Below are 25235 nucleotides of genomic sequence, written 5' to 3'. Positions count from 1 at the left end.
ATATATACACAAAGATATACACAAAGACATATATATATACATCCTTGTTTTTATCTTCACCACACACTTTTGAGTGTGAAGAAACTGAGGCTTTCACATTTAGAAAGCAGCAGAGATGGATTTGAGTACAATTTTATATGATTTCTATATCTATACAGGCTCTATATTAACTTGCCTCTGAAATGAAAATATGTCCATTATTCTTGTATTTAAGAAGTCTATCAGGAGAGAGAAAAGAGACTCTGCATCTTTTTAGAAAGAACATGTCTGTGATGCAAGTAATCTTATTAGAATAAATTCTATAAATGAATTTCCTACCTAAATCTACCCTGAAAAGTCATAACTTTTATTAAATAATCATATATTTTTCCTCCTTAGTCACATACAACAATTCAATTCAGTTTAATAGATACATATTGAGTAGTTACCTTGGGCTATGTTGGGTATAACAAAAACCCAACATGATCTCAGATTTCAAAAAGAAAGACAATTCAAGAAGGCAAAATGTACACATAAAACTACACACATACACGTACACACAGTGGTAAAAGAATAAATAGGCCTCATTCTTAACGTACTCAAATCTTAAGATCTCATAAAGATATTGATGGATTTCTCTTTGTGCGGGGAGTTAGCTCCGCTCCCAGCAAAGAGGTTTTTCCTTCCTATCAGGTCTCTCAGGCAGGGGTCATCGCAAAGGATGAAAAAATAGTAGGAAACAGAATAATAATAATAATACACAGAGCCACAGATATAGTTTATAAAGTAAAGGTTTATGAAAATAGATAAAAGGAGGGTATCCAGATGGGTATATTTCTTCCCGCCAAAAATATATCACAGACTGAAACTCCACACAGGTATTATATAGGGTAGGTACAGGCTCCCGTTGCCAAGGGCAACGGGATTTACATACTAACAAGCAGTTTGCTTTAGGGTCAAAGTCTTCTAAAAGGCTACTACAGATCCTCTAACTAACTCTAACTAGGGGAACAATGAGTTGTAAAATCTTCTTGGGGCAAACTTCTAAGTTTTCTGATAAGGCTATTACTTAAGCAAAAAACAGAGACATCTTGGCTCCGGTGATTGTGTTCTTGGAGACAGAGATGATTTCATAAGTCAACATGAGCTGTGCTTTGTGTTAATTACTTTAACCCCATGGCTCCTTCTGAGCCCGGCTTGGGTATTAGCATATCTCTCTGATCAGCTCTCATCTCCAGGGGTCCTTGTCAGCTCCAGCAACCCATGGCTCTAGGAAGAGGCCTGTCTTGTCTTTCAAAACAGTTGAGAACCATAGGCCCAGTTTACAGCTGTCTCTTTGAAGTGCAGCTATTACTGACCAAGGAGACGCCCTCCTGAGACGAGGCAGCTTTTGAACCAACACATTTCTTTTTTCTTTAAGGCAAAGCCTTATTTGACTTCTGAAATCAAATCTTGTCTCCAGAAATACAGGGGGCATTTCTATAACTCAGTATTCTTAGGCTCAACATCTTTGCTTGGAACATTTTTAACCCACATATGAGTTGGAAGTATACAAATGCCCAGTTACCTTTATATTCATTAATTCCTTCATTTACTTACCAAGGTGCTGATGCTACTAAGCATGATGGTATCTACTCAAGGTATTTTACAGCTTATGATACAAATGGTAGATACAGTGTAAAAGTGTGGGCTCTGGGAGGAATTGATGCAGCCAGACGGAGCGTGATAGCCCAGCAGAGTGGAGCTTTGTACATACCTGGCTGGATTGAGAATGGTAAGTAACCTGTAATAACACACCTGGCTTGAGTAAAAGGCTTGTGATCAAGAGGAAACCATTAAGCCTGTGGGAAATAATGGTGCATGATTCAATCAGAGTTTCTCAATCATGGTATTATTAACATTTTAACCTAGACAATCCTTTGTTGTGGAAGACTACCCTCTGCAATAGTGGGATGTTTAGTAGCATCCTTATCCTCTACCCACTAGATGTCAATAGCAGCCCCCACCCCCGTCATGATAATCAAAAATGTCTCTTATACATCATCCATTATCCCCTAGATGGGCAAAATAGCTCCCAGCTGAAAACCACTAGATAGAACACAGCTTTTGACCACCTCAGTTCAAAGCCCAGCCCTCTACCAAATAATGTATTTTGGGTAATCTCTTTGTGCTTCACTTTCCTCAATTGTAAAATAAGGATAATAATGGTAACTACCTCATAGGATGGTCATGAGGAATAAACAAGTAAATACATCTAATAAGCTGTTGCTGGTAAATAGTGTGCAATAAATGTTTTATTAGTCTTTTTAAAACATTTTTAATGACGATCTTTCCACTGAAGCATTTCTAATTCATTCTAATGAAGAATTTCCACTGAATAAAAAATAACAATTTAGGGCTTGTTATCTTCATCATTGTCACCATTATAAGTCCACTGTCTTTCTTTCCTCTTGTCTCCTCCTGCTCAGACCAGGGAGAATAGTAGATGAACCTAATTCTGGTCAGCACACTGAGCCCACATCCTTTATTTGGTAGAGGGCTGGGCTTTGAACTGAGGTAATTAAAAGCTGTGTTCTATCCAGTGGTTTTCAACAGCAAGCAGGTAGGAACATTATGTCCATGAAACAGACAGTCCCACACCACTCCTGGTTACAAATACTTGCCCTGGACTAGAGCAGGAATTGAGACCAAGTCTGAATCCTGATGAGTTCCAGCACTTGTTTTCTATCAATCTCCACCCTGTTCTGGGCAGAACTTTTCCTGATGTTGGTATGCAGTAAGAAGAGCTCCTTCAAGAAGCTTCCCACTATCTTCTTTACCTGAGTGTGTGCTTAGTGAAGGGAGGATTCTGAGACATGTGCTGTCCACTCATGCAAAGGTGACCATAGGAAAAAAATGCTTTAAGAGACACTATTATTGCTTTTTGAGTTAGGAGAAGAAGGCAGGAGGGGATTGGGTTAGTAGCTATGTGTACCTTTATCACAGTGCTTTACTTACAGTAGTACACTTCATTCTCCTAAATATCCCTTTTTACAGATGGGGAAACAGAGGCTAGAGAGGTTATTGGTCCATATAACTAATAGTGATAGTGCCTGGCCTAGCACTAAAAAACTATGTTCTTCCCTCCATCACTTGATGAGCCGTAATACCAAGAGAGCCAGTCTCTATTGGGAAATTCAATACAACCCTGAACCTTCCAAAGCACCTATGTCATCCTTGCCCAAGACCAGATTAATGGCCATGAATATTAATCTGTCTTTACAAATAAAAATTTTGTGGGTTACAGATGTAGAGCTTATGAGAAAGCAAATTCTAAGTAATGCCAAGTTAGGGTATTATGGAATGAATATTTTTATTAAAAAGAGAATCTGAGAACCCCACACATTGAGCAAGCAGAGTATTTTTTGAATTCCAGGATTACTTTTACACAAGCTTTCAACAAGAACGTGAAGGAAATTGAGATCGCTACAAGAACTAGGTTCTCATGCATATATTGAGAAAATCAGGAGTTTTTCAAAAGCATAAAATTTTGTAACACCTAACATCAAACAATTTCATTAAAAACTACAATCTAATTAAAAAAACACACAAATAAGGAGAAAGTGAAAGAAATATGCATGGAATTACAATCGAGGCAATCCTTGAAAGTCCAGATGATTAATTATCAAATACATAGGCAAGATAATGAAACCCACAGTACAGCAAAGATTTCTTAAGGCAGTCTGAGTTTAAAACAGAGGTAGTATTTAAATGGACCTTATGGAATGTGAAGATCAGGATAGGCAAAAAGACGGGAAAAGAAACAATTCCAGAACAAATGTTAGGAAAATAAATTCCAAAAGGTTATTCCACTAAATATCCAGGAAATATCTGTGAGATAAAGAATCATGATTCTCTCTTAGCTTTTTTCCCTCCGATGCAACCTGATTTGGGGTCTTGTCACCAAATATTTAAAATGAATTTTGTGTGTGGGAGGGAAGAAGGGGAAGGGGAGAGTAGGAAGAGGGTGATTCGACAAGAAAACAGAGAAGAAGTGACCTTTGGTGATGTTGCTTACCATATTTTGAGTAATTATTTAATGCAGGTGAAATAAAATGGAATCCACCAAGACCTGAAATTAATAAGAATGATCCTCAAGACAAACAAGTATGTTTTAGCAGAACAACCTCGGGAGGTTCATTTGTGGCCTCTGATATCCCAAAGGCCCCCATACCTGATCTCTTCCCACCTTGCCAAATCACCGACCTGAAGGCGAAAATCCAGGGGGGCAATCTCATCAATCTGACTTGGACAGCTCCTGGGGATGATTATGATCACGGGACAGGTAAGCTGACTGTGGTGTGGACTCTGTGAAGGAGTTTACCAGCCGAGCAGAGAAGCAGAAGAGGGTGAGGCAGGCAGGTGTGTTATGATGGGTGAGGGGGCAGAAGGCAGGAGGGATCTTGACCGTTCTCTGAAAGGAAAGGTAAAGATTGCTAAGTGAGAGAGGCTTAAAATCTGAAAAACGGCCCACTTTGGGAGTGAGAGGTTTCAGTCAGGAAAGGCAAACGTTACTTTTTTCTGAAATCTTGCCAAACTGTTCTTTAATACACCTCATTTTCAGTAATGACTCCTGGGGAAGAACAGGGAATAGAGCACAGATACCTACAGAGCAGAGCTGTCCCTTGGAAGAAACCTCAGGTCCTGCTTTGTGTCACACAGTGTGGCCTATGGGCTGCCGCATGGGCATCCCTTGAACCCTTGTTAGACACACAGAGCCCCGGGCCCCACCCCAGACCTACTGAACCAGAATCTGCGTTTTAAGATCCCTGGGTGATTTGTACCCACATTACACTTTGAGAAGTGCTGGTGCAAAAATCCCTTTGTAAGGAATAAAATAATAAACAGTAATTAAACAATCTCTCCCTTTAGCCATGTGCTATGGACAGAAATGCTGACCAAGGCCTTAAGTCATGCCCGATCCAGCTTTATATTTATCACTTTGTCAGGACATACAAACAAGAATGAAAAAGATACTAATCCCTTATAAATATGGACCATTGATTTCATTTATTTAGGAATTTTATGGGATAGTGATAGTTTCTAGTAGACTTTTTAAGCTTAAGGGCTTTTCTTAGCTCTTTAAGATTTGAGAATTACAAGTCACTTCCTTTTTTTCTTTTTTTAGCTTACAAGTATATCATTCGAATAAGTACAAGTATTCTTGATCTCAGAGACAAGTTCAATGATTCTCTTCAAGTGAATACTGATGACCTCATCCCTCAGGAGGCCAACTCTGAGGAAGTCTTTGTGTTTGAACCAGAAAACATCACTTTTGAAAATGGCACAGATCTCTTCATTGCTGTTCAGGCTGTTGATAAGGTTGATCTGAAATCAGAAATATCCAACATTGCACAAGTATCTTTGTTTATTCCTCCACAGCCTTCTACAGAGACACCTCCTCCTGATGACACTTCCGTTCCTTGTCCTAATATTAATATCAACAGCACCATTCCTGGCATTCACGTTTTAAAGATTATGTGGAAGTGGCTCGGAGAACTGCAGGTGTCAGTAGGCTTGGGCTGAGTTTTCATGAGATAAATAAAAGTAAACCCTCTGTCCTTTTGATCATAAAATTTTCTAAAGTGTATTTCAGATTTCCTGTAGGGGGCAATATAATGAAATAAAATGCTAAACAACTGGGTTGTTCAATCTTATTCTGAATGATTTTGAATACTAGAAAGAAGGGGCACTTGTATCAATAAATGGAGGTATGGTTTTATTCATTTCAAGGAGCTTTGCCAGTTAAAAAGGACTTGCAATTGTAGCTAATCTAACAGAGTTGCTAGAAACTGTTTGGTTTCTTTTGGTAAATGATACTAGAAATGGCCAAACTAAATTATTTAAATATAAAAGGCATGACTTCGTTATATAGGAGCTTTGGACCAACATGACCAACATCTTTTCTCTAGATTTGAGCAAGGATGATGCATTTAAGGAAGATATTGCATTGTAGAAAGAAATCACAGCATGATGAAGGGTCCCTAGGCACAGAAATGATGTTATGTGCATGAAATTTCAAGAATCATGATGCTTAAAGCCACAGCAGTGGGAAATTAGGTGGGAAAGGTACCTTCAGGCCAGGAGTGAAGGCAAAATGATTGGGAAATAAACATTTATTGTGTACTTTGCACCAAGTGCTCTAATTATTTAATGCAATTCAGTTCATTCAACAAATGTTAATCAGTTGCCTACTGTATTCCACACCTATGGTAGGTCCTAAGGATACAAAGATGAGTAAGAGTTGTGAGTCTTTTTCCTGCAGGCACTAAAGAGTATTTGAGGATTTATTTTTGAAATCAGGAGGCCAATATGATCAGAGCTGTTCTTGAGAAGGGGGGATTTGAGGATCACGTAAAGGGCTGATTAAGTGTGAGAGAGGCTGGCAGCATGATAAATGAAAAGGGAAGGAGAAGAAAAGGAAAAAGGGATGTAAATATAGACATAGCAGTATGGCAGTCCCCATCAAGGACTAATCACAGAGTCCAGTGCTTCCAAGGGTAGATATTCTTGTAAAAAGTGTTTTAAGTTCTCAGTTCCTTAGCATAATGAGTTCAGGACATGGGTGGGTCTCTTTATGATTGAAAACAAAATGTATAGGATATTGTTTCCATGTAGACCCCAAATTTATTTCTTTATTTATAGACCTTCCTTATTCCAAAACAGGATTTGAGGCATCTCAGAGACACATACAATAAATATACTAAAAAATAAATAAATGGAATGAAGTAAATATATAATAAAAACCAGGGGAAGGATCAGCACATCTAATGCATACTATAATTTTCCAATACAATTGCTACAGCTAGGTTACACATTTCATTTTGTGACAAGTAGATAAGACAAAGGAGACATATACAGTAACAAGTTAACAGTCTTCAGTTAAAAGCAAATTGGAGGCTTGGGAGAAGCATGGCTTTTCCTAGTTCTGAGAACCACCAGAGTTTTCATCTGTGGATCCTCAATAAAGTAGGGTGCTGTGATAGTAAGGGTGCAGACTTAGCAACATTCATATAATAAACAACAAGTTTAATACAGTGCTAATCACAACAGCCTTCACTGCAAGCCAATGGAGTAACACCACTGCATTGTTTAGGAAAGGCAATTATACAGGGACCCAAACGATGCAGACCTACCAAGTAGCTCTTAACCTTGCCTCAGAGATAAAACTTGGAATGAATGGATTGCATGTACTTCAGGCAGCTTTCTATGACTAGTGTTTCTTACATGCAATTTTGTTATAATAACTGAACAGTAGAGTTCCAAGGCTAGAAAACACTGATGTCCAAAAAGTCAGTATTTATTGAGGGCACATCCAGGTGTTTTGCCAGCCAAATTTGCAGAGAGTCAGTTTGGAGTTCTCTTCTGAAAGTTAGAAAACCAAACCAGTGCACATACCTGAGGACAGGGTTACTCATCTGCTCCAAGTGGACAAAAAAGTCTGAAGTCCCAACTCTGCTACATAGAACATTGGCTGCCATGGGTTTAGCCTTGAAAATTTTGAACATCACTCACTGAAACTTTAATTTCCCATTTGGGTGAACTCAGAAGAATGTACCATGGGATACAGTGGCAAACTGCTTGGGGGGGCATGATGTGACTTCAGAGGAGAAAAGAGGTAAATGTCAGCAAGTAGATAACATAAAAAGTAGAGAACAGTAAAAAAAAAATTCTTATGCACTCTGGTTATAAGGCAGTTTATTGTAAAATGGATCTGAATTGTCATAAGTAATAAGCCAAAATTTTACTTTATGCCACCATTGCCCCATAATGACCTTAGTTTTTTTAGTTTCTGATAGGCCAATTAAGTGGCCTATCAGAAAGATAACACAGAAGATCTAATAAATCTATCCCAGACATTGGTACTTCTCCCAATACCCAAATACAAGTACCAAGAAAGGGTACCAAGCTCCCTTTTGCAACTTCCAAACAAGGCCATTACTCCTATGATCTAATGTTGTTGTTTTTTTTTTTTTTTTGTAAAGGCCTCCAACTATGCCATTAATCTATGCCATCCTTCAACCCTTCTCTTCACTGTCATCTATCATCCTCACCCAAGATAGGCATCTGAGGCACAACACTCTTCCCCCTCATTTCCTAAAATTGTTCTGAGTGGTATCAGAATCTATATGAACGAGCCAATCAATATCTTATCCTTAAAATTCCTTGATTTTTACCCCACCTCCATTAAACTTGAGAAAACTATTGGATTGGATCTTGAAAGTGTTTTTTTATAAGTAAAAAATGGGCATATTGGCAATTCCATGTGGTTTGATTTAATATATCTAAGGGCACAATTTGGACCTAGTGATGACCTGGAACAGATTGACCTGTGAAATCTTAAAATCCAGTATCTTATTTTGGCCACAATTTCCTAATCCTCTGAGTTGCTCACTTCCTACCCCACCAAACTGTCTTTGTAATTTCATGATAACTATATATACCCCATTTTCTTTATCCCTTTCTGCTCTGTTGAGTATCTGTTGATAGATGCTTAAGTTGATTCCATAATTTGGCTATTGTGAATAATGCAGCAATGACCACCAGAGTGCAGATATCTCTTCATCATACTGATTTAAAATCCTTTGGATATATACCCAGGAGCGGATTGCTAGATCATATGGTAACTCTAGTTTTAATTTTTTAAGGAACCTCCATAGTGTTTTCTATAATGGCTACACTAATTTACATTTCCACTAATAGTGTGTTAGGGTTCCCTTTTTTCTATATCTTGCCAAAACATTCAATATTTCATCTTTTTGATAATAGCCATTCTGACAGGTAAGAGGTGATATCTCATTGTGGTTTTAATTTGCATTTCTCTAACGATTAGTAATGTTGAACATTTTTTTTATATGCCTGTTGGCCATTTGCATGTCTCCTCTTGAGACATACTTATTCAGGTACATTGCCTATTTTTTAATTTGTTTTTTTTTTCTTGGTATTGAATTGGTTGACTTCCTTATATTGAGTTCCTTATATATTAACTCCTTATCAGATGTATGGCTTGCAAATATTTTCTCTCATTCCATAGGTTGCTTCTTCACTCTGTTAATTGTTTTCTTTACAGGAGATTTTTAGTTTGATGTAATCTCATTTGTCTATTCTTGGTTGTGTTGCCTGAGCTTTTGGAGTCAAATCCAAAAAATCATTGCCCAGACCAATATCATAAAGTTTTCCCCTTATATGTTTTCTATGTTTCAGGTCTTATCTTTAAGCCTTTAATTCATTTTGGATTAATTTTTGTCTATGATGTGAGATAAGGATCCAATTCCATTTTTCTGCACGTGGGTATAGAGATCTAATTCTTTTCATTCACCTGATGATAATCTGGTGATATCAACACCAGCAAAAAAATAAGGGGGTGGGAAGGGAAGAGAGAGAGAGAGAGAGATAATATAAGCATTAAAATTTTTAAATTGTACTTTAAACAAAAAGGACCTCATATATGGTCTCAGTGGATTTTAGTTGGAATAATTCTACATGGTTTTAGACTTTTAAAAAATGCCAAAATCTTTCCAAAACTTTTTTGTTAGAGTGATTCATTAAAACAAGAAAAGAGAAAACAAATCAACAAAACAGTGTTCAAGGAGTCTTACAGTAAAATTTCACACAGATAATCAAATTTAGCAATCCAGGTAAGAACTAAATAATGAGGACATAAAAGCCATTGAATTAGAAAGACTAGGTAATGCATAGCTATTGTAATTGAGAAAAATCTATTTAACCTAGTTCCTGAAACCTAAATGTCAAAAGGGAAACATGTCATATGGTTCTTCTTAACCTATTTTAACTGTCACTAGAGAGAAACCTTTTCCTAAATTCTAAAAGCAATTCACAATTCATAAGGAGGCAGGGGACTAAAAAAAATGATGAGCTATAGAATGGACAGCACAATTCAAACTCCAGAGGGCATACTATTAATACTAAACTCATGCATGATTCCACAGGCAAAAGAACGCAGCTACTTCTACTGCTAGGGCATGGCAGTGGGACCCGGGACAGTCCATTTAGAACAAGGACTCAGTATCTGAGGGTTGGAAAGCAGAGTATTAACACTACCACCGTCACCCCACCAACTGGAGGGAAGGAGATGTTGGGGACGGAGAGGTGAGCAGAGTTTCAAGGCCTTGGCCAAGAAGAGAATAGTGTGACATTATCATCATCATCATTCATTATTTTATCTGATAATGATAGAAGCCACAATTTACTGGTTTTTTTACAAAGTGACAGGCATTAAGTGCTTCACATACTCACATCCAGGCCCTCCACTAATGTTTGAGGGTCCTGAGCCAAGAGTACAAATCTAGATTCAGATACCATGTGTCTAAGTGTACAAATATTATAAACAAGTTGTGAAAATGTATTTATCTCCTATATTGACAAATATACCTTAATCATGAGGCCAGATTCAAACCTAAAATTCTTGGAAACCTCTCAGTGTCATGTCAGAACACAGCAGCTCAGGGACAGATGGACCATGGTACACCCTCTTTTCTTCCTACTCTCCTCCACTCTGCAGTCCAAATCCTGAGGGGCCTCATGCACATGGGTGTGGCCCTGTCAGCCCACACACCACATCAATAGTTGCCCTTTGTCCATCTTTCTAACCTGGCAGTGTACACACCTTTGTTGCAATGTGCCCTAAGGAGAACTTGTCAGGGAATTTCACTTCAGGTACATGAGGTATTTTCTAGAAAGAGAAAGAGGAAGAGGAGTATACATACTAAATGGGCACAACCCCTTGGCCCTGTGGATTCTTCATCCCATCAAAAGAGGAAAGGACTAGCTATATAATTTGGGGGAACCAAGTACAAAATGAAAATGCAGGACTCTTTGTTCAAACAGTGGGGGCAAAAGTGTGATTAAAGCTTCTAAAATATAAAAGTTTTTCCTTTCTTCCACAATGCTTCTCAGCTTGGATGGTGTTTTTTATTTGTCATTTAATGTTGTTCTAGATAAAGAAAAATTATAATTTCAAAATATTCATATGAATTTCACCATTCATCTATATTATGCAATGCCAGTTGTAAACACAAATGGAACACACAATTTGTATTTTGCAGTTCATACATGCATATGTACCTTGTTTTGCCAGAACAATGTAAATACTGCACAAAACCGGCTCAAGTGTTTTTATTTCACTTGATACGTTCACATTCTACCAAAGCTCTACCTTTGGCTGACTGATGATTAAGGAAGGAGTAAAAGGAAAAGGAACTATGACTTGTCCCATCTTTCTCTTTCCTTTTATGTCATCATTTTGAGCATAAGTAGTTGGCTAATACAGGGAAGTAAAACAAATAAGAAAGGATAGATAGAATCCCTTGGTCATTTATGTTTCTTAAAATGCCATTGCCTTTTTTCTGTGTTTGAAGAAAGTTCCGGTTTGAACTGAAAGTAAGGCCTCTCAGGCTGTCAGGACACCTACTTACTCAGCCCTAGACATGACATGTTTACCTTGTACTCATTTTGAGTTTTGTGAACCTTGTATGCATTGTGAATCCACCCAAATTTTGTGCTCATAAGGCATCATGAACCTATATGCAAATGGCATAGTAAGGAACGGCAGACATGCATATTAAACCTATCTACTCTACTTACATGCATTCTCCACTGCCACATCAGACTTCCCTTACAAAACACAAGTGCAAAGATAAAATTATTCAGAATTTCAAGAAGACTGCCACAGAACAGTAAACCAAGCATAGGACCCTTCTGAACACAAGGCCATATGTGACTGCACATGTCTCACACTCACAAAGCCATCCCTGGGAGATGCACAGCCAGCAAAAGGCCAGAGCAAGGCCCTCTAAAGGGAAGGAATGTCCTATCCAAACGCTCTGTAGATGGGCAACAAAGACTTAGAGAGTTAAATAATCTGCCTGCAATCTCATTTGGTAAGTGATGTAAGCAGTATTTAAATCAGAGATAGTTGACTCTGGAGACCAACCTCTTTAATCAGTTTACTATATTCCCTCTTGAAACAGAAGCCCAGTTGCATGAACTGAGCCAACACTGTATGTGCCTCAGATTTTCAGCTGCTCTAGTCTCCATAGCCAAGAAGCGTTTTCAGGTTAATTCTTCGGTAAGCTCATTCCAGAAATATAGTTACAATTATACTGATACTATTCACAAGACATTAGCTTGATGAATAGATAGGAGGCAAGCTACTTTCTGTAGTAGTAACAGAATGTTCAGAATACTTAGAATAATAAGAATAACAAAAATAAAAATAGCGAGTATTCACTGAGTACTTTCTAGTACTAGTAGTGCCAGGCACCACTCTAACAGCTTCTGCTATATTATCTCATTTTTCTTCATGGAAACTCTATGAGGTTGGTAACATTATCCACATTTTACAAATCAGGAAGCTGAGGCAAAGAGTGGTTCTATTAATACAAACTGAGTAAGGTCATACAGCCAGTTAATGATAGTGCCAGAACACTGAACCCAGGCGGTTCTGCTACTTTGAATCATCTCTCTATATACATGGATCCATCTCTATGTTAATGAGCTATACTTGCAGGCAGATGGAACTAAAGTAACTGATCCAGACAAGATAATTAGTAAAAATTTCTAGAATAATAGTACAAGGAACTTTAGTTCCAGTTTAGTTTATCTGATAAACTAACAAAAATCTCACATTAACAGTCTTTCTTGCATTTTACTTTTCAAAAAAGAATTTTTCAATGTTCTCATGATAGACCTAATTTTTTATCGTGTATCCAAGGGCCAATATGCAGGAAACATTTTATATTTAATTCAATGTCCTGTGTACCTTCCTTATCTACATTTAACGATATAGCCAGGAACCAGGAACCAAGAGAAATAAGGGGGAAACCCCACTGACTCACAGAACTGTTACAACAGCCTATTTTCAACATCGCTATTAACTTTGGAATCTTTAGAATCATATGTCCATCAAATTTGCTAAAATACAAAGGTTTTGTTTGTTTTTTCTATTTTACTGCTGCATAATGTGTCAATCAAATTTGCTACTTTAACATAACACAGTTGTCTAGTTAGTTTGTTTTGTTTTGTTGCTCTGTGTTACTGCTGGATAGAATTACATTTATGTCAAAACTCATGTATCAAATATGCATACCTGGTAGTGACACAGCAGCCCTGAATAACAGTGACAGTGATAACCAAGAATAACAAATGGAAGATCCTAAACACTAGGATTAATTGGGTCATTCAATTTCTTTGTCTGTGAATGAGAGTATCTTCCAGCCCTAATTTTCTTTGTGCTATGAGCACATAATCATTGTGACAACAAAAGTCCACATTACTAAATTAAAAATATAGAGAGAACACAATTTTTAACTTTCAAACTAACAAAGGTATCTTAAATGTTAGTATTCATACAGGGTAGTGAGGTGTATGCTCTCACGTACTATCTCATGGACTATAAATGGGCATTGCCCTTCTAGAAAGCAATTGGCAATATCAAGGTCCATAAAAATATTTACCCTTTGACACATTGGTTTATATAACAAGGTAATAACTAAAATTGCCAGCAAAGATGTTCACAGAAACATTATTTGAAAGATCCCCAAATTGAAAACAATCTCAATATTTAACAATAACAGTAAATTATAATGTGCTGATGTGATGAAATTCTACTCAATCATTTAAAATGAGATTTATGGCCGGGCACGGTGGCTCACGCCTGTAATCCTAGCACTCTGGGAGGCCGAGGCCGGTGGATCACTTGAGGTCAGGAGTTCGAGACCAGCCTGAGCGAGACCCCGTCTCTACTAAAAATAGAAATAAAAAAAAAATTATCTGGACAACTAAAAATATATATACAAAAAATTAGCCGGGCATGCTGGCGCATGCCTGTAGTCCCAGCTACTCGGGAGGCTGAGGCAGGAGGATCGCTTAAGCCCAGGAGTTTGAGGCTGCTATGAGCTAGGCTGACGCCACGGCACTCACTCTAGCCCGGGCAACAGAGCAAGACTCTGTCTCAAAAAAAAATAAAATAAAATAAAATAAATAAATAAATAAAAATAAAAAAATAATAAAATAAAATGAGATTTATGGAATATTTTTACTGTTATAATAAAATGTTTTAAAAATATATATCTACTCGCTAGTTATGTAACATTAGGAAAATTAACTTATTTCTCTGTATAACTTATTTCTGTGTGTTTGTCACAGAGAAAGCACTAAGTTAATATGGGTTATCACGTCCATCATGATCTTTACCCTCATTTCAAAACCGTCTTTTGGTGGAATGCTTATAATATAATGTGCAGTTTTTAAATGTTTGAATATACAGTACGGTCTTAATGGTTTAAGAAAAGTGTATGTGCATGTGTGTGTGTGTGTACACAGATATACAAATAGGTAATTAAAATTTCTTTAAACATTGTATAATATTTTCCAAATTCTTTACAATAAACATGTATTATTTATAATGAGGACAAAGGTTTTTACATATCAAAAAGAAACAGTCCACATAGTACAAAAGCCAAAACATGTTGAGAAATAGAAAACAGTCATATTCTAGCCAATGTATCCTTTTTTAGAAAAATAGCCACAAAAATGCTTAAATTAAGTTTTCAGACTAAATGAGTTAGACTTCACTTACCTGGAAATGTCAGGGACATTACTGATTCATGATTAATATCAGATAATGAGGCTACCACACATCCATATGAATAGTAAGGAGGAATATCAGATTGGCTGAGACTGGTTCTCCCTGAATGGCCTGTAAGGGCAGATTGACGCACTTGATAATCAGGGTGTTTTCATCTGGGACCATTTCAGACTTTAAGAAATCATTCACCAGGTAGTTACAGAATTTGGCCTAGATTTTAAAAGTTGCCAGGAAAACTGACTCTTTATTGGTTCCTGGATAATCTGCAGTCTCGCTGACTGGCTGGTTCTGAGTTTTTTCAGGGATTTACTTCCTGAAGGAAAAACAATTCAGCACCTTCCAGTAAATCTTTAGACAAAATAGTAAGGGCCCTTGGCCACTCTAGTTTCATAGCCTTGAAATGGACAGTTGATGCTTTGGAAACTGTCTAACCATGTATTCAGAAAATGAAAAGGAAATGCTTCAACATAGGCACAACAAGCTATATTCCTTTAAATTACTGTAGCCCTAGAAAAATCCAGGTCAATGAGATTTTAAATAATGGTAATTTGACCAAGCTCAACAGCTATTTCTTTAGTCTGTCTATTGCAGTATGTTTTCTCCTTCTTTCACTTCCTACTTTCTATTAAGTGTCCTGTAAATGATACATTCAATAGCACACAAATAACAAGAAAAGAATCAGTTGAAACTCAACCAATAGGAATGACTGCCCTTCCACAGGTTTTTAGCAATGTCTACTTAAAGTGGCATAAAATGTTTGATAGTTGTATGGGCATTTCAATATGGCAGAAAAACTGGGGAAGTCAGATGCACAATCTCTCATTTGCCACAGTGTAGAAGCCCATTTTGTTATCCAGATTAACTCTCAATTCCTTCTTTTTCTTTGCATAGAAATGAATCCTCTGAAAAGACTTCTGTAGTTAGAACTAATTAGCCTAATTAGCCCCCTTCCCCTCCTTCCCCCCACCATAAAAAGATGTTAAAGTTATCTTAAATGATTCTTAAATCAGGAGATGGGGCATCTTGCTAAATCCTTGTCACTATGCACTAGCTGGTTTGAGAATCTAATGAGACTTTGAATCAGAATTCTTTTTTTTTTTTTTTGTGAGACAGTCTCTCTCTGTTCCCCAGTCTAGAGTGCCGTGGCATCAGCCTAGCTCACAGCAACCTCAAACTCCTGGGCTCAGGTGATCCTCCTGCCTCAGCCTCCCGAGTAGCTGGGACTACAGGCATGCGCCACAATGCTCGGCTAATTTTATTTATTTATTTATTTATTTATTTATTTATTTATTTATTTATTTATTTATTTATTTATTGAGACAGAGTCTCACTTTGTTGCCTGGGCTAGAGTGCCGTGGCGTCAGCCTAGCTCACAGCAACCTCAAACTCCTGAGCTCAAGTGATCCTCCTGCCTCAGCCTCCCGAGTAGCTGGGACTACAGGCATGCGCCACCATGCCCGGCTAATTTTATTTATTTATTTATTTATTTATTTATTTATTTATTTATTTATTTATTTATTTATTTTTTGAGACAGAGTCTCACTTTGTTGCCCGGGCTAGAGTGAGTGCTGTGGCGTCAGCCTAGCTCACAGCAACCTCAAACTCCTGGGCTGAAGCGATCCTACTGCCTCAGCCTCCCAAGTAGCTGGGACTACAGGCATGCGCCACCATGCCCGGCTAATTTTTTTTTTCCTATATATATTTTTAGTTGGCCAGATAATTTCTTTTCTATTTTTAGTAGAGACGGGGTCTCGCTCTTGCTCAGGCTGGTCTCCAACTCCTGAGCTCAAACGATCTGCCCGCCTCAGCCTCCCAGAGTGCTAGGATTACAGGTGTGAGCCACCGTGCCCGGCCTCAGAATTCTTAAAGTAGTTTTAGATACTTTAAATTCTTACCCTTGCTGTCTTAAAAGAAAAAAAACACACCATCTAAAATGATTTAAACCATCAACCAAGAAGCAGCTCTAATAGAAAAAAAATCTATCCTATTTTGACTTAATTTATCAACAATAAGTGACATAAAAAATTTAATGTAAAAAGTCTATGTTCCTTTGGAGCTGTCCTTTAATCCTTTGGAAATCTATAATGAACTTTTGTTTTGACTAGTAGCAAAGACATAATCTGATTTTTTAAGAAGTCCTGATATACACAGAAGATAAAGAGAATGATTGATTCTTGGAAATGTTCTTTGCTCCATTCAACTAAAGAATAATCTCTTTGCTGTCAAAAAAGCATTTTCCATACCACACCTGGAATGAGCTGGAAGAGAAGATTGGTAGATTTAAGAAAACTGTTACTATTAATAATTTGATATGCAAGTGAATTTTCCCCTTTTATTCTTTCCAGGAGGAGCATCCACATCAATGGGCACAGCCCCTAGTACAGAGAACCCAGAGTCTGTCACATTTGTTGACTGGTCGGCACAGGTCACTCTGATACAAACCCAGGAAGTATACTGATACCACCACAGGACCACTCTGGGAGTTATCATGGTCAATATCCAACTGTTTAATTAAGACCATGTGGGGAAAACATAGTGAGACCAGGGCCCAAGCAGGAAACAAGTCAGTGGTATAGAAATGAGGATTTCCAGGAGCCAGAACTTAGTCTCTGGGGTGTGAGACAAAAGCAGATGAATTTTTTATACAAATGATGAGAGAGTAAAGGAAGTTTAAATGTCTATTCCTTTGCATATGTGTCAAACTATCCCAAAGAAAAATAGCGAATACTATTTCTGTGTAAAATTTCCTCCAAAAGAAATTTCAAAAACTTTTCAAGGTATTGTATTCTATGTTTTAAACTCAGATAATCTTGCAAGCATTTCCTTGAAAGACCTCCCGTTACAAACTAAAACCAGTGCTAATTTTCCCAGCCAGCCTCAGAAGAAATAGAGAACTGCTGTTAACTAGTTCATGTGTTCTGGGCTTCTCAATCTTGAGTGTGCACATAAATCACGTGGGGAGCAAGTTAAACTACAGATTTGGGTTCATTAAGTTCAGGGGCCCAAGATTCTTCATTTCTAATAAGCTCCAGATGGTGCTGGAGGAACTCTCTTTGACTGGCAGGGATTGAGACTGTGTCCACTTCTCTTATCTTTGGCTGTCTGATACTGCCCTCTTTGCTATCGTTGATTCACCCAGGATGGGTATCTGACTCAGGCAGATCAGAGTCTTTTTCTGGTTACAGTTGATTCATTATTCAGAGAGGACATCTGACTCTGAACAGGCTTATCAGAGCTATTCTCCAAGCTCTTTTGAACAGGAACCAGGGAAGAAGTTCAATGTCTCTCTGGCAGCAAAGCTATGTGTTAGAAGGCTCAGGATTAGTCTCCGTCTGTTTTTCCTACTGAAAGGGTGAATCTGGTAGGAGAGGTGAGGTCAGTAGGCCAAGAGATGGGCAGAAACCTAGCTAAATTCATGTCCCTAGTTTTCTCAGTTCCCACTGAACCTGAGCTCTAGGGGCTGTCTCGCCTTTGCAGTGCTATTGAGATGTGCCCAATATCCTTTATATATTCTGTATATCTAACTAACTTATTTGAGTTGATTTTCTGTCGCATGCAACCGTAAGAGTGGTGCCTAAATATAATACTCATACAATACAATTAATATTTCAGAAAATAATTTGTTTATCTTAATTCTCTTATTTTGAGTTAAATAAACCATTGCAACCTTTATACAGAGAACCTGTTTCCTAAATTTTAGTTTCTTACTTCTTGGTCTAAGTCTAGCTCTATCTAGCACCTGGAACTTAATATTGGTTGAACTGAATTCATCTACTCATTGAGCACAATTTGTACTATATTGTCCCTGCTCTTCCAGTGGTTGTAATTTTGCAGGGGAGAGAAAGTAATTTAATGTAATGTGATATAATGTCATATAAATACAAGAGTATAAGGGAGACAGCATCGTAGAAGAGGTGACACCTGATTTAAGTCTTGAAGGACAAATAGAAAGGGAAAAAGAAAATTCCAGGCAGAAAGAGACAAATAGGCCAAGGTATAGAAATGAGAAAATGTTCTATTTTAAAAAGTGTAAATGTTGCATCCCAAAGCATGGAGAAGCAAGGAGCGTAGTTGATAGAGAGGCAATGGGGAAGTAGCCACAATACAAATCGAGGAAGGCTTTGAGTAATGTGCCAATGATCTTGGACTTCATCCTGTAGGTAGTGGGTAATGACTGTAAACAGCACCAACAGAACCAGATCATGTTTGTACTTAGAAAGATTGTGTTGCAAAATATACTGGGAGGAATCAGGACAGAGACAAAGAGTTCTGTTAGGACAGAGGCTGTGATCTTTGAGCTATTATGCAAAGTTATAATGAGGAATAACAAAATCTTTTAGGATCAATTAACTGATTTGTCTTTTTCATTAGCTGTTACAAATATCCCACCTTTCTTACATCTTCATTTACATGTAGATAATTTTGGAATTGTTATAACATTATAATTTTAAATGTTTCTCTATGAGCAATATATTATTGCACCTTCTAAAATTCTAAGCTGAGAGTCTCTGTCTTACTAAAAGTGAGTTTAACCAATTCACACAGGTTTATTTGTTAGAAATTGTTTCTGCCATCTTCTTTCACATTTCGGATTTCATGTATTTCCTTTGTGTTTCTTCTGTTCCCCTCCTTCCCTAACTTCTATTGGATAGACTGAATTTTGCTTTCCTGTTTTGAAAATCGCTCGTTAGGATTTTAGTCTTTTGGTGTTTTTCTCAACTGAAGCTCTATTCTTATATTTATTATTCATTTATTTATTTTCTATAGTAATGGAATTCTAAAGCTTATCAATATAAATATCTCCTTTATCCCCTTCACTCCCAACAGAAGTTAAGGCATTTCAGTTGTTTCTTGTCTCCATCCAGACTCCAATACCAACCTGCCTCCTGTTGGTGTTTGGTGGAGTTTAAACTAAGCATTAATATAATTTTGTTGTTGTTCATTAGTTGTTTAGATAATAAATGTTACTAAATTATTTATCGATATTTATTTCCCATATGTTGTTTTGCTTCTTACTGGAGAATTTCCTGCAAAAGTACTTTTAACACTTGTGTTAGGTGGTCCGAGGCCTAGTATTTCTGACATTATTTCTACTTCACTGTAATGCTTAAGTGATAATTAAAAATACTAGGTTTAATTTTCTTCTTTCAACACTTTGAAAATGTTATTCCATTATTTCTTGTACCCAGGACTGCTGCTGAGAAGCCTAGGCTGGATATGGAGTTGGCCATCGTCAGTATCCAGGGGGGTAACTGAAGCTGCGTGTGAGAGTGAGATCACCAACTGGAACACAGAGTGCGGGAGGAGAAGGGAGCCAGGAATGAACTCCTGAGAAGAGCCAACGTTTAAGGAGGGGATACAGAAAAAGGCATTGTGAACTAGACTGAGAAGGAACAAATATAACCAAGAGTGCATCGTGAACACCAAGAAAGAGGAAATGATCAACAACATCAAATATTACAGAGAGTTCAAGCAGTAAAAATACTGTAAGTTGTTCTTTGTGTGAAATAATATATCCAAGATACTGGGTTTTCTTTTTTAAGATGAGAAAGGCTTGTATCATTCTCAGCTAATGATGAGATGGAGTAGAGAGTAGGAAGCCAGTAGAGAAGAAGATATAAAAAAAGAGAGGGGCAAATAATATATTGTCAAGGTACTGAAAGAGAATAGAGGATAAAGAGTACAAGCTCAAGGCTAAGAGATTAATCTTTAAAAAGATAATGATCAGTGTCCTCTGAGGCTTGAGGAAAGGGACAGTCCAGATAAAGCTCTATTTGTAGATGTGGAGGCAAGCATCTGAGGGAGTTCATGTCTGGGAGCCCCTATTTTCTTTGTGAAGTGGAAATCGAGGACTTTCGCTGATAGATAGAGTGAGGTGAGTTACTAATGTCAGTAGTATTGGAACTATCAATAATACCAGTAAAGAACACCAGTAGTCTTGTCCACTTGTACTAGTAGTATTATACATCCCTTCAGATTAGACTAAAGAACAAAAACATTTGCCTAGAGTAAATAACTGGATTGTAAATATTAATAACTCATTGATTCCCCAGAAGCATAAACCAAAATAAACTTAGAGAAGAAATTTTGTTTCTACGCCCTTCAGTTGTGAAAAAGAAATATAATGCTTCAACTGCATTACAAGAATATATTACATTATCCTTTTAATGTTATAAGAAGGAGGTTGTTTAATGAGATACTGATTCTTTCAGAAAAATTTTGTTCCCAACTCAGATTTTTGTAATTCTAAGCTCTATAATTAAGGCAAAGACACAGCTAATGAAGTTGGGGGGAAGTTAAAGAATGATCAGGAAACAAAATTTTGGTCTTTGTATTAGTTTCCTAGGGCTTCAGTAACAAAGTGCCACAAACTGGACAGCAGAAATTTAATGTCTCACAGTTCTGGGAGACTAGGAGTTCAAGATTAAGGTGTCAGATGGGATGATTCCTTCTGAGGGCTCTCAGAGAGAATCTGCTCTATGCCTGTCTCTCCTAGCCTCTGGTGGTTTGCTGGTAATCTTTGGCATTCTTTGGCTTGTAGACACATCACCTGATCCCTTGCCTTTGTGTTTACATGCTGTTCTCCCTGTTTCAGGGTCTGTGTCTAAATTTCTCCTTTTTATAAGGACATCAGTCATATTGGAATAGGGGCCCACCCTACACCTGTATGATCTCATCTTAACTAATTACATCTCCAATGATCCTATTTCCAAATAAGGTCATATTCTGAGGTACCAGGGGTCAAAACTTCAACATATGAATTTGGCAGAGGAACGTGATTCAACCCATAATAGTCCCTTTCCAAACTTCCAAAAGGGTTTGCAAAAACCTCTTCCAAACAGTCCCTTTCAAAACTTTTCAGATAGTGGAAAATGACCTGTGAGATTTCAAACTCTTAATCCACGATTGTTATCTTTGTTTTTATTTTTGTTTGTTTCTTTTGCTTACGGGAAGAAAAGCAAAAGTGAGAAAGAGGAAGGTGTGTATATGAACAACCTGGGAGAAAAGTGCTGGCAGCTGAAAGGAATAGATAGGAATGAAATTCTGGTCTATACAAGAAGTCTGACTGCAATTTAAGAATTCCAAATTTAGAAAAAGAATTTTGTTTAACTGTTCTTGAAATTATAAGTTTTGAATTGGTGAATGGCATCCTGATAAAATTAATATAATTTTAATGCTGAAAAGAATCTTAGGAATCATCTACTACAACACCTTCATTTGCTACATTATACTACAGAAGCCCAGAGAGGTGGCAACATTAGACCCAGAAGCCATTTATTTAGATTTCTAACCAAGTGGTCTCTCTTCTGTCTCTAATGGCACCCAGTGTGTTCTACGTGACAATAAATCAATCAGTAAATACCTGCTAAAAATCCTTAACTATAAAAGAGAGGAAAGTATAAGGCATGACTGGTGCTTCAAAGAAGCTTACAGTTTTGTTGGAGGAGATAAGACATGTACATTATATACAGATGATAGTAGGTAATTTTAGGTTGTAGTCTCTCTGGATGAGAATTGCATCCCACATCCAGATCTCTACTACCTTGGAAGCTATCTTTTTCCTTCGTGACCCCACATGCTGGCCACAGTTGATTGGTTTAGAGACTGGCATCTGAACCAAGGTGGGCCAATCATAGTATCTCTTGCCCCTCCCACCCAGTTGATCGACTAGAGGACGGGTACACAGCTGAAGCCATGCCAATCAAAGCTTTTGCCTAATGAACTGAATGAGTCAATTCCTTTCTAGTAAGAGAGGCTTTAAAGTATAAAATCAGTTTCTGTTCTTGGCTCTGTTTCTTGTCATGTTAGCAAGATCAGCCTTCATGTAAGAGAATTGAAGTGATCAAGATAAGTAAGAAACAAAGGAAGGAGAAAGAATGATTAAGTTCCTGGTTTGGGCTGCTGCTGAAACTAGTTGCATAGACCACTTCCTTGTTCAGTCCTTATTTGGATTTAATTAGTATTTATCACATGCTAAGAACTATTCTAAGCACTTCACAGTATGAATTCATTTAATCCTCACTAACGCCCTGTGAGGTAAGAATCATTATTACCCCCATTTTACAGAAACTGAAGCACAGATTTAGCAACTTGCTTAAGATCACACCACTGGTAAAAGTAATTGAGCCAGGATTCAAATTCAAATCTGGTTCCAGAAGCTGCTCTCTCAATCACAATGTCATATGTATTTCTGTTATATGTTGCATTGCACTAAGTTGCAATCATTCGTGTCCGTCTTCTATGCTAATCTGTGACCTCACTAAAGTCAGGGGTTATACTTAATATCTTTTTATATCCCTGTGGCCTACCACAGTGCCTGGCTAGCAGTAGGAGCTCCATAAGTGTTTATGGAACTATTGGTAACACTGGGAGGTGGGTACCTACCACCTAAGCTACCTAATTGCACCAAGCTACCTAATAAGGGAAATAGTGCTATGGTAAATGCTAAACTCATAAACTTAAATGTTAGATAATAGAAAAATGTTAAATTTTCATCTTCTTAAGTTCCTGATTTTTTCTTTATGGCAAAATATACATAACATAAAATTTACCTTTTTAACCATTATTAAGTGTACAATTCAGTGGCACTAAGTACATTCACACTGTTGTGCAACCATCATCCCCATCTATCTCTAGAACTTTTTCATCTTCCCAAACTGAAACTCTACCCATTAAACATGAGCTCCCCATCCCCTCCTCTCCCCAGTCCCTGCAACCACCATTCTACTTTCTCTCTGAATTTGACTTCCCTGGGTACTTCATATAAATGGACTTATATAATATTTGTTCTTTTATGACTGGCTTGTTTCACTTAGCAAAGTGTCTTTAAGGTTCATCCATGTTTTAGCAAGTGTCAAAATTTCTTTTCTTTTTAAGGCTGAATAATATTCCATTGTATGTTCATATATCATACTTTGCTTACCCAATCATCCATTAACAGACATTTGAGTTATTATTGTGAATAATGCTCTATGAACATGGGTATACAAATATCTGTTCAAGTTCCTTCTTTATTATTTTGGTTTTCCAGAAGTGAAATTTCTGGATCATATGGTTATTCTATGTTTAATTTTTTGAGAAATCACCATACTATTTTCTAAGTTGGCTGCACCACTTTACATTCCCATCAGTAATGTATGAGGGTTCCAATTTCTCCACATCCTTGCCAACACTTGTTATATTGTTTTTTGTTTTGTTCATTTGTTGATAATAGCTGTCCTAGTGGGTATGAAGCAGTATCTCACTGTGAAGTTTCTAACTTTTGTGACCGGTAATTATTTTTCTGGCAACTCTAAATTCTCTCTAAATCCCATACTACTCTTGAGTCCTAAACTGAAAGAAAACTTTTTGAAATCATATGAATAAAGGATACTTCCCAAAGGACAATATTCTTTTTATTTATGCATACTGGTATGGGGGTGCTGAAATATTTGACATTTTGTGTTTAACACACAGAATTAATACTTTTTTCCTAGTTACCTGAAATCAGTCTTTATCTTCTCTTTAATTATACAGTTCATTTTGACCCTGTTTCATTCTGTTTATGCCAGCTTTCCAATTTTTCATTCAAAATTTTTATCCAGCTCTCCATGCAAGAGTCACCAGCATGTGAATGAAGAACCACGTTACTTATCAATTGCATTTTTTTTAAATCTAGGAGCAAATTTTAAAACATTTTGTATTATGCTCTTGTCATTATTACTTTATGAGGTTTTCTCCCTTAAAGATATATTCCCTTAAATAACTAAGCCCTAAGGAAATGTACGTTTTAAAAAGAAATGTAGCAGATATTTTATTGACTTATATCTGAAAGGCACTTTGTCTAAAAGACAGTTAAAATTGATTCTCTCTTTGACAATCTTCTGAATAAAAGTATACAGAAACAGATTAAATTTCTGCACTCTATCTAGAGGGAAAACCTATTGCATAAAAAATATTTTGATAAATAAGGAGCTCAATAATAACTTTGAAATTGATTACTTTGAAGGATGTGTATGTAGAAAGAAGAAAAACAAGAAGCCCAACCAAAACTTAGTTGGGCAAATATTTCACTGAAAGAGGAACATTTCCTCCCTCCTCCAGGTGGCAAGGATCAGTCAGAAAAAAAGAAAGTTTCTGAGCAGGTTTTATAAGAATAATTAGAAAACAGGAAGATATGAATGGCACAGGCAACTCTGTACCAAGAATGAAGGCCATGCCTATCAGGGAAATGCAAAGATATGAATGCCTAGCAAAGAAATTAGGTCAAGCATAAAGGATTATGTAAGTGGCAGGGCTGCCACCATAAGCCTATTTGACCTTATTAGAGAGGTGATTCATAATAATGCATTTATATCCAAGTCAAACTAGCAAAGGCCAAGCGTGCCAACTAAAGTCAATATGGTGAACAATAGTGTTTCTGATAATTTAATGTGTTGTATATGAATCATCTGGGAATCTTGTTCAAAGGCAGATTCTTATTCAGCAGATCTTGGATAGTGGCTGAGATTCTGTATTTCTAAGAAGATCCCAGGTGATGCCAATGCCACTAATCCATAGATGACACTTTTAATAGCATAATGTATACAATCAAAATATCTGGCAAATTAGATGGAAATTGAAATCTTCT

The 25235-nt window shown here is 37.1% G+C and overlaps 1 protein-coding gene and 1 long non-coding RNA gene across 2 annotated transcripts in view; one reads left to right on the top strand and one right to left on the bottom strand.

Annotated features, from left to right (window-relative positions):
• CLCA1 (chloride channel accessory 1) overlaps nt 1-5594 on the top strand; it is a 36585-nt gene extending 30991 nt beyond the window's left edge. The window contains exons 12-14 of the mRNA XM_045547604.1: nt 1583-1753; nt 4064-4303; nt 5147-5594. Of these exons, the coding sequence (XP_045403560.1) occupies nt 1583-1753; nt 4064-4303; nt 5147-5544 (809 nt within the window). The 3' untranslated portion in view covers nt 5545-5594. The remainder of the gene's footprint in view (nt 1-1582; nt 1754-4063; nt 4304-5146) is intronic.
• LOC123635448 overlaps nt 1-14713 on the bottom strand; it is a 96919-nt gene extending 82206 nt beyond the window's left edge. Inside the window, exons 1-2 of the long non-coding RNA XR_006734126.1 lie at nt 14618-14713; nt 4225-4432 (exon numbers count right to left, since the gene is read on the bottom strand). This is a non-coding gene — a long non-coding RNA (uncharacterized LOC123635448). The remainder of the gene's footprint in view (nt 1-4224; nt 4433-14617) is intronic.
• Nucleotides 14714-25235: the final 10522 nt, after the last annotated feature.

Source organism: Lemur catta, chromosome 3, assembly GCF_020740605.2.
Source record: "Lemur catta isolate mLemCat1 chromosome 3, mLemCat1.pri, whole genome shotgun sequence".
NCBI lineage: Eukaryota > Metazoa > Chordata > Mammalia > Primates > Lemuridae > Lemur > Lemur catta.
Note: the sequence above shows the minus strand (reverse complement) of the source record. Positions and strands in the feature narration are given on the sequence as shown.